Source organism: Anguilla anguilla, chromosome 17 (assembly GCF_013347855.1).
Source record: "Anguilla anguilla isolate fAngAng1 chromosome 17, fAngAng1.pri, whole genome shotgun sequence".
In the NCBI taxonomy this organism is placed as follows: Eukaryota; Metazoa; Chordata; class Actinopteri; order Anguilliformes; family Anguillidae; genus Anguilla; species Anguilla anguilla.
Window position 1 is genome coordinate 30482921 of NC_049217.1, and position 15922 is coordinate 30498842.

Consider the following 15922-nt stretch of genomic DNA (forward strand, 5'->3'; position numbering starts at 1 on the left):
ACAGGGCGGGGCGGGGCGGGGCGGGGCGGGGCGGGGTGGGGTAGAGCAGGGCAGGACAGGGCGGGGCAGGGCGGGGTAGGGCAGGGCGGGGCGGGGCAGGGTGGGGCGGAGTAGAGCAGGGCAGGGTGGGGCTGGGCAGGGCGGGGTAGGGCAGGACGGAGCGGGGCGGGGCGGGGCAGGATGGGGCGGGGCGGGGCAGGACGGGACGGGGCGGGGCGGGGCAGGGCGGGGTAGGACGGGGTGGGGCAGGATGGGGCGGGGCAGGACGGGGCGGGGCGGGGCAGGGCAGGGCGGGGCAGGGCTGGGCGGGGCGGGGCGGGGCTGGGCTGGGCGGGGCGGAGCGGGGCGGGGCAGGGCAGGGCGGGGCAGGGCAGTGTAGGACGGGGTGGGGCAGGGTGGGGCGGGGCAGGGTAGGGCTGGGCAGGGTGGAGTGGGGCGGGGCAGGGCGGGGCGGGGCGGGGCAGGGCGGGGCCTCACCTGCGCAGTGACGATGACGATCTTGAGCATCTGCAGGCCCAGTTTGAAGGGCTTGCGGCCCTTGGCGTGGAACTTGTCGCAGGGGCTCATGAAGTAATACTTCAGCTTCCTGCGAAGCTCCTCCTCTTCCTCCTCATCCCGCTTGGAGCCCGCCCACCCCCCCAGCCGCTGGGGCTGGGGCTGGGGCTGGGGCGGGGGGTTGCCGGGGGCGACGTGCTGATGAGAGTCACCGGAGCCGTAGTACGTCGCCGAGGTCAGCAGCTTGCCCCTCTCTGAGCGGGGAAACACAGCGCGCGGGCAAGAGCGCGTCAAAAACCAAACTCAAACTGCGGTGCCTCGTTCTCACCAGCAGGACAGCGGGCGTTCCTTCTGCCCGCTGCGGCTGCTTCTGAACAAAACTGTCCAGGTGTGAATAGAGAGAGAGCATGTGCCAGACAGAGGATGGAGAAAAAGAGAGGGGGCAGGGAGACATGGAGGAGAGGAATGGAGGGATGGGATGGAGGGAGAGAGGGAGGATGAAGAACGAGGATGCACTGGCAGCAGTAGGTTATTCTTCTTACACCAGCGTTTTAGACTGGGAGGAGGGGCAGTCAGCAGTGTGATGTGTCTCTTTATTGGCTTCTGATGCCAGCCTTGTTTGTTTGAATGCCCTGGGGGGGCGGGGGGGAGGGGGGAGGGGCAGCACAGCAGGGCACCAGGACTGGTGGGCAAACGCCAAGGTAAAAGGCCATAATGAAAGAGACCAACCCGGGCCAAAGAACCCAGTGTGGTATAATGGGTAAGGAACTGGTCTCGTAACCTAAAGGTCACGGAATCGATTCCTGGGTAGGACACATTACATTTTATATCAATGTACTCCCTGCATTTTATATGAATGTGTATTGATGCTGTTTAATGTATATTAATGTAATTTAATGTTTATCATGATTGCCACGGCATCAGCTAATGGGGATCCTTTAAATAAACAAATAAACACCGCTGTTGTGCCGTTCAGGGTACTTAACCTGCATTGCTTCAGTATATATCCAGCTGTATGTAAATAAATCCAGCTACATGGTGTGTTGGCTTCTCAAATCGATTACAAAACAAGAAGCCACAAGCATAATAATACGAGGCACAATATAAGCCTGCCAAAAATTTTTTTTTTTTCCAAAAACACAACATCACACGATCAAAAGAAAAGCCAACACACTCAACGCCCTTTTTTATTATGGGAAAAACAAACTGGCGACATTCATCCATCAAACTAACGAAACATGATCACGGCCATTTCTCCTCAGGAACCAGACAACGCTGCTATTTTAAGGTCAGATGCCAGTTAGCTCCTCACGTTCCATCAGTCAATACAAAATTAGTAATCACACGGCAGGACTTTAACTTTCTGACCCCTGGTTCCTCCCCCCATTCTGCCATCCCCTCCCCCCCCCACCTCAGAAATGAAAAATAAAACATTCCATTGACTGGGAGGTGTGAGACGAAGCTGGCGGTGCTGACACACACAGGTGGCTGCAGGCTGCTCTATTTCAGGTGTGCCCCCCCCCCCCCCCGCCAAATGCGGCTTCTCCTTCTCTTCAAATGCAAACATGAAAGAAACTGGACAGACAAGGGCGAGGGGGGGGGGTCGTCTGTGGTGGTGTCAGCAGAACTGGAGCCGTTTTGCTTTGCATGAAAGTACAATGCCCACTTCCTGTTTTTCAGGAAGTGGTGGGGGGGGGGGGTTAAATGGTGTCAACGTACGGCAGTACCGCCGTTTAAAAAAAAGGGTGAAGGTGAGAGAAGGAAGGTGCACGTGCCACACCAGAGAACGGGAACAGAAAGGAGAGAGACGCAGAAACAAACAGGGTACAGAACAATCCCAGGAGGGGCCAGAGGATGATGGGAAACAAATGGTCATTTCAATAACCCCCCCCCCCCCTCCACGCACACACACCCCCCTTCCCCCTTCCCCCAGAAAAAAATGATGACATGGCCTGTCCTGTTAAGATTCTGCTTGTAGAGTAGTGAACCCTTGTCTGACTTTCCTGAAGCTATTGGAAATGTGAAGCAGAGGTGGGGTACCACTGCAGTGTCTATTTCATTGGGTAGCGGCTACTACTTGCCCTTTCCCGATTAGCACAGTGAATTAAACAGGAGCAAATCAGAAGAAGCTCCGTGAAAACACCTGGAAGGATAAGTTGGACCTTACTGAAAAACCCGTTATTCAAACAGAGTGCAAAGCAACGTTTGTGAATCAGTTTTAACAATTTGTCCATGTCGAGTGTTTAGAAAGAGAACCTTAAATCACTTTTTTAAAGCGGTTAAACATGCTCAGAAGTTTAATTTTGCCATACATTTTATCTGTCCTTTGCAGCACGCCGTTTCCCCCTGTATACATTGCTTTAGTGAATAATATTCCGTTTGTTTTGTGATTACCAGGCGCCAAATGCAATTGATTTGACTAATAGCCTGCAGTACTGTACAGGCTAGTAGGCCTATTAAATGAACATGGTCACACACACACACATTCGTCAGTAATATTTTGATCGCCTTCAAAACACATAATTAAATATTCTAAATTGAGATTGTGCCTCAACAGTGACCTCAAAAGGACAAAAGCCTGCGTCAACTTTCTAACAATTTCACAAAGGGCGAAGGTGACACGGTAGCATCGATGTCACCCTGAATTCCGCGAGGTGACCGCGTCAGCGTGAGGTTTCACACCAACAACATGTTTACGACGTTTAGGTCCGAATTCTATCGATTTCACACGTTTTATGCTATTAATGCTGCCTACGACCGGACACATGCTACAGCACATGAAGATGTGACTCAACGCTTGAGAAGCTTCAGCTAATCGATTCACTTCAGGTTCACACAGGCTATAATAAATGCAATGCTTTGTCCCGAAGATCACTCATGCATGCTTAGCGCTCCACCCGTCACTGTCCCTCCATCAACACACCCGAGGCACGAAAGCCGTAAACATCCAAAAAATAAATAAATAACTAGACAAAATGACAGACGCTTCTTCATAGCTGCCCATAATTATAGCCTACTGGAAATATTACATGAAATGAATGAATGATACATCAGCTACAGTTCTGCTGCATTGCTGTTGTGTTGTCATTATTATAGTACATTTGGAGAACTGAACTCTTGGCAACATAATGCAACATGATCAAACGGGAAAATTAAAAAACGATGTGAAAAATTACAAGTAGCTCAGCAACGTCCTCGTTGCTATTTTACAAGTCTAATCAGACATTTACTAAAATATCGTTTGAATATTAAGACGTCGATAACGTAAATCAAAACAGCACTAGCCTACAATTCTGACGTCCTGATTGACGTTACAACAGAAAAGTTAAATTGCCAGCTAACTAGCTGTAACTAGCCAGCGTACCAACCTGAGTCGTGGTTGCAGTCATTACAACCAGGAGAAGCCATGTCGATGCCTTGAAATACATAAATAACTAAAATAAATGCGAAATACACGCAATAAATAAAGAAGAATCGCAGTTGAACTGTCGACTCCGGGCGACAATTACCATGTCGCTGTTTGACAGCAGCGCTGCGGCGTTTAAAACTACAGTAAACACACCTCTACACTTCCTCATCAGGTCATGTGACCTGCACCACGTGACGTAATGCGCACTCGTGCTGTGCGTTGAAATAGCGGACCGTAGGCTATAATTTAAATGGGGTTGAACCAACGGGCACATAAATATGACATGACAACAATTACAACAATCGGACAAATAGCACATTATATTACCAGGTGATTATGAACCTCTGCGGCAGTTTTTGGGTCGTTCTGATGACTGCATCAATAAAAACTAAATGAAAACATTTTGAATGTCCAAACACGCACTTCATGCACACTGGATACAAGCAACTGATCTGACATTGATCAGAACCGTTCCAGTACTGCAGCAAAGCTGAATGACCTTGCGTCCTATCGGGAAATAATAACTTTAGCACGTGCAGTGAAGACAGCGCACCGCTATAGTAGAATTGCGGCGGTTCCCCAGAAAGTTTTTTTTGCTGGTTTACGCAACAACAGTGACAAGCAAATGTTGATTATAATTTGCAAAAAAAAAAACATGAATATCTTCCAAACTTGTAATCTGATGATTTAATGATTAAAAGAGGATGAAAATTAATTCAAAATGTCAACCGTGAGAGGTGAAAACAGGCGAATTGAGGAAAAACAAAGCATACATACGGTCAGCAGTGGAACGGAAAGGCACAGGAACTTCAATCATACTGTGCAACAGCAACGGACTGCAGAGGAGCGTCTTCCATTTCCTTATCCACGATGACTCTGAAAAGCTTATAAGAGTTTAATATACTCAAGAGCGTTAAAGTCTTAAAGGATATTTAATGAAGCAACGCGGGTAACAGTGACATGCGCAAAAAGGTGCGAAAAACAGGATGAGAACAAAACGCTTCCAGACAGCAGGTCCAGTTCCACTGCGGCCACGTCTCCAGGGGACGCGAAAAACAGGCGTGTCACTTTTTTTTCGTTCCAGTTTCTTGCAACACATAACACACAAGCAGACGCAGACCATTACATAGCGCTAATACAGCTGATATGATTCAGACTCGGGCGTGGCACACAAATACTTATTTGGTAAAAGGCATTTATAAAAAACTCAAAAACACCATGCTTTTTATTTGTATATTTATTTTATTCTAAGACTGCACATACAAACAGTAGGACTTCATGGGAAAACTACAGCAACCTTAACAGAGGTTTGAACAGTCTGGCCCCTAGACCACCAATCCCTATTGTTCCTCATAGAACAGACATTCAAGTCCAAAGAGTGGACTAAACTACGAGGCCTAAGCCTGAAATCATTGCATGTGCATCGCATCTGAACAGGAACACAGCACGATAAGCATATTTACAACAACCAAGCACTCAAAAAAAGGTGGTCTGGAAGGCAGGAAAGGGTTAAAACAGAACTCGGTTTTAACCAATGGGAGGGCTGAGAGAATGCTTTTAAGAGCAGTGTCTGTCTGTTCATCAATACTTTTTTCTGGTACATTTAACACAAGGACTGCACAGCTCCATATCAACCACTAATCTTAAGCGAGTATGTTAATTTAGCATAATTGAGCATGCATTGGACTAATACACCGCGGGCTGGAAAGAGAGCCTTCTAGGTCAGTCCCTGACTGGACAAGTGCTGGAGTATCCATGTGTAATTTTCTTAAGACCCGTCAACATTGTACAAACAAGAACAGTACGTGAAGACCATTTTGTGGTTCTGGCCCAGAGGATAATTACACTCTGAGCAAACATGTCATCTTTTAAACAAATAAACACCAAAGCTGGAAAACTCCTGCACTCATGTGACAGAAGTCTACTGGTAAATTCCAGTCAGTCCAGGTTTTTAGTTCAGCGTGTCCGCTCTCCCAGCAAATAAGCAGACCCTCAGTATATAACTGATGCCCAATAATATCAACCAGTCTTACAAATAAATGTGTGAATCAGTGTGATATTCCATCTTCTGGATGCAGAGGTTAGACACTCAGTCGGTTATTTTTTTTTACCAGCCCAAGAGGCTGAAGAGGTAGGTGATTTTTCTCTGATCACAAGGTACGCTCACCTGCGATTGGCCCACATTTGTCACATGATGCCACTCGACTAATCAGAGTCACACAGAAGATTTTTTTTTAAGGATCAGTCCCACACAGATTCACTGGCATTTAAAGTATATGGATTGGCTGATACGGTGGGCCAGCACTGAACAGGCTAAGCTATGCAGACAGGTTGGTGAAACTGTGCTGCATTTGTTAAAAAAAAACGAACAAACAAACAAACAAAACCATAGAGTGAAGAACAGCACACCGACTCAGTAAGCCCTGCCCACCCAAGACATGCAAGGCTCCGCCCCCCACCCCACCCCACCCCCACATAGCCCCGCCTCCTTCACCGGCCGTCCAGGGCCTTGTCGCGGGCGATGACCGCCTCGTCGAACTTGATCATGAGGGTGGTGCCCTTGTGCCAGTGGGCGGTGACCTTGGCGGGGAAGCCGCTGTGGGTGAGCACGGCCTCCACGATGCCCGCGGTGAAGGCGGCGCAGTTCAGCGTGCTGTTCTCCTTCGGCACCGAGATGAAGGCGTTGATCAGCGGCTCCTTCTCGATGATGTAGTAGGTCTTGTCGTCGTCGTTGGCCTGCTCCAGCTTGTCGGCCTCCTTCCCGAACAGCGCCTTCCACACCGACACCTGAGACAGACGAACCGGCAGCCGGCGAGAAGCCATTTTAAAACCCTAAATTATGACACACGCTCTCATATGACCTAACAGTGTTATTTAAGATAGGGTGAAGACTGACTGTGATGTTGTTTATAATAGGTGCCAGCCAGGATTCTAGGAATATGATTAAAACGGACTGCGCTACATACTCTTAAAGCGTGGAAGGACAATACCGGCCCTGGAGGGCCAGTGTGTATGCAGGGTTTTGTTTCCAGGAATTACTCTGGCTAAATGAGCCGATTGGCTGTATACACAAACACTGGTTCACTCGTAGATTAGATCAGAGTAAAATGTTTTATGTAGGGACACAAGCAAAGCCATAGGCAGTCATTCATGCACTTGTCAAGAAATCTAGCTAAAATATCAGATGGCGTAAATGTTTGGGCTAATTTAAGTAAATAAAGCAACAGGCATGAAAACCAAAAACAGATACGGCCCTCTGTATCTTTGAGTCACCAAACAGGGTTATTACTACAGGTTGAAGGGGGTTTGTGAAATGACTAACTCCTTAACAACACAACACAGGCGCCAACGGCTCGTGTGTAATAGCTTACGCCTGTATTCTCAACGATCTGCGCAACTATCTGCAACTACGTTCAATCTCTCAGGGTCTCGCTATCCAGATTTCATTTCAACATGGATCCGATAAAACAAAATTAACAGTCGGGCAACCCAAACATGTAAGCAGGCACCCAGATAACAATCCACGCGTCCTAATTACGTAGGAGCAGAGGTGTACGTTTCTGGTTTACCTATAAACCACCCGGTAAATTCTTACAGTTGCGCAAAGGATGCGCATATTCAAAGTCGCCTTTCTCGGGTACAGCAAACGCACCTTGATGAAGAGCAGTATGTTGAGAACCTTCGTCTCCCTCTTCCCGTTCTTCTCGCGCAGCACCAGGACGTCCAGCAGGCTCGCTCCCACGCCCTGGCCGAGGTCCGCGAGGCGCGCCTGCAGCTCGGACACCGAGTAAACGCGGCTCTGGCAGTACTGCACCATCTCGGAGAAGAGCAGGGCGAAGGCGCTCACGCTGACCTCGGTCTTCGGCCGGGTTAACGAGCGCTCCAGGATCGCCGATTTCCCCCTCGTAAAGCGGGTGTCCATTCTCTAGCGGGGCAGACAATTAAATATGTCAAGATTTTATCATCGCTGGCATTTTATTAATGTTCATGTTCTAAATGACATGACGTTATTCTGATACTCATTGTAAGGATTTCTGTTAGTAGCAAGTATAGTCACCCAACAGTCTGCCGATATGAAACATTCGCTTGCCAGCGACTGCAGGTTATTCTACAAATTTGTTTTTAGAGTGAAACGATACGACGAATGCCAACTTGCTAAATACAATGTATGCATCATCAACAACATGTTAATTGATTAGATTTCACAAACCTACCTGGCTTTCTGGAATCGCGCAGTTCTGAAGTAAACACGCCGATTTCCTGTTCCGGGTCACGTGCGCTGCGTCACAGTACAGCATGTGGATGCGCAGTAGAAGTTCATGCAGCAGTCAATATTTAATACTATCGACACATCCGGACCATATGAACACCAGTTTATCGCCACAGCGCCAGTTGAGCTAGAGATGAACAAGCATAATACTGGAAAATATATATATTTTCTGTCACGCCTGAGAAGCAAGATTTTAACAATAATAATTTAATTAAAAAATTAAGCATGCAATTTCCGTTTTTATCCTCTATAGGTCTACTGTAAGCCTCTTCAAAATAAAAGACAGGAGGTGACATTCAACACAAATGATATATAGAGTATTGGCATACAGTTCATACAACACAAATATCATCAGATTTAATCAAAATGTCAATAAATTTGATCAATCAACCCAGTAGAGGGCGATGTTGAATAACATTAATTATTTACACAACATCAGGGGTTGTCAAGTCTGGGTGCAGGTTTTCATTTTAGACCAGCACTATGACACCTGATTACGCTACTTACTGTAATTAATCATGGTCTTCAATCAGGACCTTGATAAGTAGAATCAGGTGTCTTAGTGCTGGGTTAAAACAAAAATCTCTGCCCACACTGGCTCTTTTCGGATAAGTTTGGACACCCCTGCACTACAACAAACAACCAATAGGAATGAGACACTACAACTATTATGGGTGCTGCCAGAATAAATCAATACCAGTACTTCTAATTTAAGTGCTACATATATAAAAAGTATTGCAACACACATTTTAAACACAGGATGTGCAGTTATCTAAAAGGAACAGCCTGGTTCTTCAGTGTGTTTGTGTTTGTGTTGCAGTCCTGTGTGGTTTTGAAATGCATGGACACATCATATATTCCTGTAAAGAGCATGTTTTTGGTACTGCAGCACCATATGCCACTCCCTACGACCCTACAACCCCCCAACCCCCACCCCCCCCCCCCCCCCCCCCCCCCCCCCCCCCACCTAATTCCGCTCACCGTGCGATCCTGACGCTGGACGGTAAACAGGTGCATACTGTCACTGCATCGGAAGAAACCGTTAATCATTAACTGTCCTTCACCAATTTTCCAGAATTACAGGGTGTGAAGCACAGCAAGTTTGTTTTTTCCCCCCCAACGGGATCTAACGTATGGAAACAATGACACATTCACGTAACTAGGAATTCTGGGCCCCCTGAAAGAATATTGCTCTGGGGCCCCCCCTTTTTTAATAAAACAAATAAAATTTTAAAAATGTATTTTTATTTTTTAGCTGTAGGCTCCTGGAATCGTCACCACCTTTCACCCGACTAGCAGCAGCCCTGCGATGATCCGTTGCCATGGCACCACTGCTTTATCACTCCTGCTGACATCACATGTTGCAGACGCAGCAGCAGACGCAGCAGCACAAAGCGCGGGGTCGGTCGGAATGTGAGGTTAGGGTTTGCACGGCATATGATTTGTGTCAGGAGATGAACTACGGACGTGTGACAAAACAAAATCGAGGCAACTTTGCCTTTTTTGTCATAAACAACAGACTATGTAACGCTAAATAATTTCATAGCTGTTTTCCGATTTTCTCTTAGTGGAACAGTTGAGTCCCAAATGTGTGACACAACCGCAATTATGTAAGTATTGCCTAATGTAATTCATAGAAAGTGGGAGCGAATCTTAAATAGACGAGGAGAACAGAGGTAAGTTTTATTGGGGGGGGGGGGGGGGAGCAATGAAATGTGCTGCACCAGATTTGTGTCCTGCGTTGCTATCAATATTTCAACATTTCAAGAGCATAAGTGTCGACACAAGCATCTACTCAGGCTCTTGGCTTGCTTTATTGTGACCTTGTTATATATCAGGTTATCAAATGGCATGCAACAGGATATGTGATGTGTACCCCAAAATAATCATGCACTAATTCTAACATTTACAACCAACAATTGGAATGCCTTACTTGCTATCGAATACTAGCTTTAGGGACCCATCATTTTTTTTGGCACCCACCATGGGCCTGAGCAAGGCTCACTGTATTTTCTGCGGGCTGGGACCTCCCTTATTTTCAGGAACACAGAGACACAAATTCCATATTGACACAGGCTATGCAATGAAATGTCAATATGAGGGCATCAGATAAAGTCACACCAACGACCTTGAGCCAAAGGGCCAAACACGCACACACACACACACATGCACGCACGCAAATGCGTGCAAACACAAACAACTGTACATTTCCCACACAATTCGATGAGTGGGTGGAAATAAATACAGACTGATATTTTTATCCGTCCTCAGTGTTTGCCTGAGTCACAGCTGGCCTGTGCTTATAAGCCCTGGGGAGAGATTAGGATCAGTTCTGAGCAGGAGAGGAGAGAGTTCTGAGCAGGAACAGACGGAGTTCTGAGCAGGAGAGAGTTCTGAGCAGAAGAGGAGAGAGTTCTGAGGAGGAGCAGAGAGAGCAGAGAGAGTTCTGAGGAGGAGCAGAGAGAGCAGAGAGAGTTCTGAGCAGACGGAGTTCTGAGCAGGAGAGGAGAGAGCAGAGAGAGTTCTGAGCAGACGGAGTTCTGAGCAGGAGAGGAGAGAGCAGAGAGAGTTCTGAGCAGACGGAGTTCTGAGCAGGAGAGGAGAGAGCAGAGAGAGTTCTGAGCAGACGGAGTTCTGAGCAGGAGAGGAGAGAGCAGAGAGAGTTCTGAGCAGACGGAGTTCTGAGCAGGAGAGGAGAGAGCAGAGAGAGTTCTGAGCAGACGGAGTTCTGAGCAGGAGAGGAGAGAGCAGAGAGAGTTCTGAGCAGACGGAGTTCTGAGCAGGAGAGGAGAGAGCAGAGAGAGTTCTGAGCAGACGGAGTTCTGAGCAGGAGAGGAGAGAGCAGAGAGAGTTCTGAGCAGACGGAGTTCTGAGCAGGAGAGGAGAGAGCAGAGAGAGTTCTGAGCAGACGGAGTTCTGAGCAGGAGAGGAGAGAGCAGAGAGAGTTCTGAGCAGGAGAGTTCTGAGCAGAGAGAGTTCTGAGCAGAGGGCGTTCTGAGGAGGAGCACATAGCAGTAGAGTTCACATACAGCAGTACTGCTCTTCCGATGGGATCCACGGCAACACGCATCGTCGCTATGGTCATGCTGGGCATCGCTGCCCGCTGCCACGGTAACCACCGCTCTACACCCACAGGCTCGCAGCCTCACCACTCTACACGCACACGCTCGCAGTTCAATTTTTAGAAAAGCAAGGACATGCAAGGATGCTCTGCAACAAAGAGGAACACTCGCTGCAGAGAGTATGAGCGCTGCTTCACATAAGACTGCAAAACTATATGTTTGAATGTACAGCATTAAAGTGGTAATGGTTTTACAATTACATCAATAATAATCCAGTTTAACAACCGGTAATTTGCTTTTTAAAGCTGTGTTTAACAAGGACCTATATGTTATATACTATATAGGTCATATGGTGTATGAGCATATGACTGCATGGCTGTAGGACCGTACTGACTGTATGATCTGCATGTTACCGTGTGGACCACTTGATCTCCAGGCTGCAGTGGTGTTGAGGTCTCGGTAAAGCGCGGTGACTCAGTGGTGAAACAGGCCTGTAGGTGTGTGCTGTGGGTCGTGGCGTAGCGTACGGCTCACGGGTGGGGTGGGGGGCGGCTCTCTCTGGTTTCAGACCCCCCCCAGCGGAGCATGGAGAGCTTCATCGCGGCGGTGGAGCAGGTGGAAGCGTGGAACCCGGAGCTGAAGGGCGTGGCCCTGCTGAGGAGCCTCCGGGGGTGGGGGGGGCTGGACGGCCCTCTCGTCCGACACTTCCTGGGTCCCCCCAGCGAGGAGGCTCCCCCCACGCTCCCTTCCGCGGCGTCCGACTTCTTCCGGAGCATGATTGGTCACCGGGTCACCGAGGCCAGGGAGGAAGAGGGCGTGGTCCTGACGCAGGACGGCACCACGGTCGCCCTGGCTCCGCTCATTTTGGGCCTGGAGGCAGGGCTGCTGGCGGGGGAGGGGTCCTCTCTGTCGGGGGTGTACGCCCTCGCCCTGGCCCAGACCCTGGGCCTGTCCTTCCTCCGCTCCCCGCTCCCGGACAGCCTGGGCCCAGATGGCTGCTGGGATAACGTGACATCGCCGCGGGCCTTCGCGCTCTCCGGGACGCCCTCCCTGGCGACGGACGCGCTCGTCAACGGCGGGATGGACGGCGTGGTCCTCGGGACGGAGCTCTTCGGCCACGCCCCCGAGCGCCCGCCCGTCCTGAGCGGCCTCCTGCGGCGGTACTACCAGCACCGCCTGCGGGACGGCGGGTTGGGCTCCGCCCCCCGCCTCATCAGCCCCCGCCGCCGGCAGAACTTCCGGGAGCTGGTGAGCCCCGCCCTGCTGCGGGAGCAGGTGCGCGAGGCGCTGGCGCTGCGCCGCCGCCTGGCCGAAGACCCCGCCCTGGCCCAGGGGGCGGAGACCGAGGCCGCCGCGCTCGGCGCGGGGCTGGAGCTGTTCGTCCGCAGGTACACAGGTGAGCACGACCCCCAGCCGAAGCAGGGAGGGGACCAGGAGGGTGCTGCACTACTGAACGCCCCCAGTGCAGGAATGAGCGAAATAAACCATTAACCAACCAACACACTGATTAACCAACCAACACACTAATAAACCAACCAACACACTAACCAACCAACCAACACACTAATTAACCAACCAACACACTAACCAACCAACCAACACACTAATTAACCAACCAACACACTAACCAACCAACACACTAATAAACCAACCAACACACTAACCAACCAACCAACACACTAACCAACCAACACACTAATAAACCAACCAACACACTAACCAACCAACCAACACACTAACCAACCAACACACTAACCAAACAACCAACACATGAATTAACCAACCAACACGCTAACGAAGCGAGCCATGATTATTTGACAGTGTTAGTCTAATCAGTTCTAACTTCACTGATAATGAAGAAAGAGGCTGTGACCAAAATGCAAAAATAACAGCCCCACTAACCACCCTATCAGTAACCCAGTCAATCAGTTATTACTGGCCCCCCAAAAAGGGACGTTGTAGGTGCAGGTTTTTGTTTTTTCCTAACACTAAGCCATCTCATTCAACTTTTCGATGTTTTGATTAAAGACCACGATTAGTTAACCAGTTGAATCAGGTGTCATAGCGCTGGGCTAACGCAAAAAACCTGCATTCACACCGGCCCTAATTTTTACTGGGCTTGTGTAAACAGTTTCAGCCCCACCGGTTGTTAAAAGCGGCCCTGCGTCCCTCTCCCCCTCCGCTAGAGTGTCCCGCCATCATCCCGCGGTGCCAGTGGGAGGCGGAGCCGTACCGGGGCACGCCCACCCTGCTGGCCCTGCCCCTGTCCTTCCTGTACGTGCACCACACCTACGAGCCGAGCCGGCCCTGCCTGACCTTCCAGCAGTGCGCCGCAGACATGAGGTCCATGCAGCGCTTCCACCAGGACGACCGCGGCTGGGACGACATCGGATACAGGTGCTGCCCCAACGCCGCCGCGCGCGCGCCACGACACGCCATACCACGTTATGTCATGCTACACCAAGCTACGTCATGCTACAACACACCACACCATACCATACCACACCACGCCACACCATACCATGCTACGTCACGAAATGCTACAACACGACACGTCCTGCTACACCATGCTACACTGCACCATCCCACACTACGCTACGTCACGAACCGCCACGTCATGCTACGTCACACTGCACCATCCCACACTACGCTACGTCACAGACCGCCACGTCATGCTACAACACACCACACCATACCATACCACACCACGCCACACCATACCATGCTACGTCACGAAATGCTACAACACGACACGTCCTGCTACACCATGCTACACTGCACCATCCCACACTACCCTACATCACGAACCGCCACGTCATGCTACATCATGCTACAACACGACACGTCATGCTACGTCACACTGCACCGGGCCACACCACACCATACCGCGCTACGTCACGTCAAACCACGTCACCATGACACCCTGATAACGTTTCATTACATGTCAGCCATGCAGCAGACAGACACTCTTATCCAGAGCGGCTTGTGCAGCTTTCTGCATTTACACTCAGAATCCAAGTATACAGCTGGACAAATACTGAAATTCAGATGAAGTACCTCGCTCACGGGTAAAACGGCAGCGTCGATGACCCCCCCCCCCCCCCCACCAGCTTCGTGGCGGGCTCGGACGGGTACATCTACGAGGGGCGGGGCTGGAACTGGCGCGGAGCTCACACCAAGGGCCAGAACTCCCGCGGCTACGGCGTGTCCATCATCGGGGACTACACGACCGACCTGCCGTCCCGCCCGACTCTGGAGCTGGTCCGGGACCGGCTGACGGCCTGCGCGGTGGGCGGGGACCGGCTGATCGCCAACTACACCGTCCACGGCCACCGCCAGCTGGTCAACACCTCCTGCCCCGGCGACGCCCTCTTCTCGGAGATCCAGGGATGGGCGCACTTCAGGGTAAAGACCAGACTGACCGCGTTTAGGCCGTCCTGACCGTATGACCGCAACACCGCCTGACATCCGACTGTGCAGTCCTACCGCATGATCATAGGGACTGTACTGTACAAACCGCATGGACTACAATGCCTGTAGGTATGAGCAGACTGTACGTCTGTGAGGCTGTCAAACCCTGACTTCTTATCCTTTAGAAAATATGTTCACATGTTATGAGAAAGATCAGTGAACATGGTGGTCTGACCTGAACTTGCTTTACTGCTTGGTAAAGGCCTGTTCATTACATGGCATTCTGTGCCCAGGACAAAGCCCTTACATTCGTTTCACAGGAAGTCAGCTTACATTCCTTTACATCAGTGACAGGAAGTCACCTTACATTCCTTTACATCTGTGACAGGAAGTCAGCTTACATTCCTTTACATCAGTGACAGGAAGTCACCTTACATTACTTTACATCAGTGACAGGAAGTCACCTTACATTCCTTAACATCTCTGACAGGAAGTCACCTTACATTCCTTTTCATCTCTGACAGGAAGTCCAGCCTTGAAGATTGGCAACATGAAGACACCAGAATAAGAAATAAAATTAGTTTCTTAAGCAGCTTGTCTGTGAATTTCTTTTAACGTTATTTAAATAATTAACACTGTGCTGCCTTCAAAATGTAATTGTATAATGTATAGACGCATGGTATACTGACAAATATAAATTGTATTACACATCATGTGGACAAAACTGTGAAGTGAAGTAGAAATGTGTTTTTTACAATGTATTTTACAAAAGAAAGTACAGTATATAGAAATGTTGAAATATGTTTAGAAATGCACATTTGTAGAATTCTGGAAATCTTCTGTACCTATAATTAGAAGTATTGCGAATTTTTAGGTAAATATATATTATACTCTATGTCACTCAGGATAAGAGGGTCTACTAAATATGAATGGAATGAAATACTGTTCATATTTGACATGCACATTTACCATTCATTATTTATGCTTATAACTGTTGGCTTAGTTGATATGTACCATCAATGGAAAACAGAACCAGAGAAAGTAAATAGGCGTACATCCAGAACGTCAGTGTCGTAATTGGAGGTCGTGGTTTAAATACTGCAGGGAGGCATGAGGCTCTTGTGAGGGGAAAACGCGGGAGGCCGTGACAAACTGCGGGCCTGCAGTCTTCAGAGAAAAGATCTCGTGACAAGCGGCGGACATGTATGAAGTATGTCACTGTAGGAGGAGGTCAAAATGACCGGTTACAATTATCAAAATTTAAAAAAGAAAACT

At 49.2% G+C, this 15922-nt stretch overlaps 3 protein-coding genes across 7 annotated transcripts in view; 1 reads left to right on the forward strand and 2 right to left on the reverse strand.

Annotated features, from left to right (window-relative positions):
• The window catches only part of mcoln1b (mucolipin 1b), a 16220-nt gene extending 11281 nt beyond the window's left edge, over window positions 1-4939 (reverse strand). Inside the window, exons 1-2 of one of the 3 annotated variants that reach the window (XM_035399077.1) lie at window positions 4682-4939; window positions 478-749 (exon numbers count right to left, since the gene is read on the reverse strand). In XM_035399077.1, coding sequence (XP_035254968.1) covers window positions 478-749; window positions 4682-4721 — 312 coding nt within the window. In that variant the 5' untranslated portion in view covers window positions 4722-4939. Of the gene's footprint in view, window positions 1-477; window positions 750-3863; window positions 4575-4681 lie in introns of those variants that run through there. The other 2 variants (XM_035399076.1, XM_035399078.1) reach the window with 2 other exon arrangements.
• Window positions 4940-5126: 187 nt separating this feature from the next.
• trappc5 (trafficking protein particle complex 5) lies at window positions 5127-8260 on the reverse strand. 2 transcript variants are annotated; one of them, XM_035399083.1, is made up of 3 exons: window positions 8119-8260; window positions 7557-7829; window positions 5127-6691 (listed from the first exon to the last, which is right to left on the reverse strand). In XM_035399083.1, the coding sequence occupies exons 1-3, from the start codon at window positions 8200-8202 to the stop codon at window positions 6395-6397; spliced, it is 654 nt and encodes a 217-aa protein (XP_035254974.1). In that variant the 5' UTR covers window positions 8203-8260; the 3' UTR covers window positions 5127-6394. The 2 variants fall into 2 exon arrangements, with proteins under 2 accessions (XP_035254974.1, XP_035254975.1); XM_035399084.1 differs by having other exon boundaries at window positions 8115-8177.
• A 1285-nt stretch (window positions 8261-9545) lies between these two features.
• pglyrp6 (peptidoglycan recognition protein 6) lies at window positions 9546-15239 on the forward strand. 2 transcript variants are annotated; one of them, XM_035399081.1, is made up of 7 exons: window positions 9547-9784; window positions 10446-10597; window positions 11139-11285; window positions 11805-12632; window positions 13423-13633; window positions 14347-14641; window positions 15172-15239. In XM_035399081.1, exons 3-7 carry the CDS (start codon window positions 11222-11224, stop codon window positions 15184-15186), a joined length of 1413 nt encoding a protein of 470 aa, XP_035254972.1. In that variant the 5' UTR covers window positions 9547-9784; window positions 10446-10597; window positions 11139-11221; the 3' UTR covers window positions 15187-15239. The 2 variants fall into 2 exon arrangements, with proteins under 2 accessions (XP_035254973.1, XP_035254972.1); XM_035399082.1 differs by lacking the exons at window positions 10446-10597; window positions 11139-11285 and having other exon boundaries at window positions 9546-9784.
• The last annotated feature ends 683 nt before the right edge of the window (window positions 15240-15922 follow it).

Excerpts from the sequence above, each read along its gene's own strand:
- trappc5 (XM_035399083.1), bottom strand. The coding sequence starts at position 8,202 with ATGCTGTACTGTGACGCAGCGCACGTGACCCGGAACAGGAAATCGGCG. Across the intron at positions 7,830-8,118 it reads GCGCGATTCCAGAAAGCCAG|AGAATGGACACCCGCTTTAC; the intron begins GTAGGTTTGTGA and ends CTGCCCCGCTAG. Across the intron at positions 6,692-7,556 it reads ACATACTGCTCTTCATCAAG|GTGTCGGTGTGGAAGGCGCT; the intron begins GTGCGTTTGCTG and ends CGTCTGTCTCAG.
- pglyrp6 (XM_035399081.1), top strand. The coding sequence starts at position 11,222 with ATGGGATCCACGGCAACACGCATCGTCGCTATGGTCATGCTGGGCATC. Across the intron at positions 11,286-11,804 it reads CATCGCTGCCCGCTGCCACG|ACCCCCCCCAGCGGAGCATG; the intron begins GTAACCACCGCT and ends CTCTGGTTTCAG. Across the intron at positions 12,633-13,422 it reads GTTCGTCCGCAGGTACACAG|AGTGTCCCGCCATCATCCCG; the intron begins GTGAGCACGACC and ends CCCCTCCGCTAG.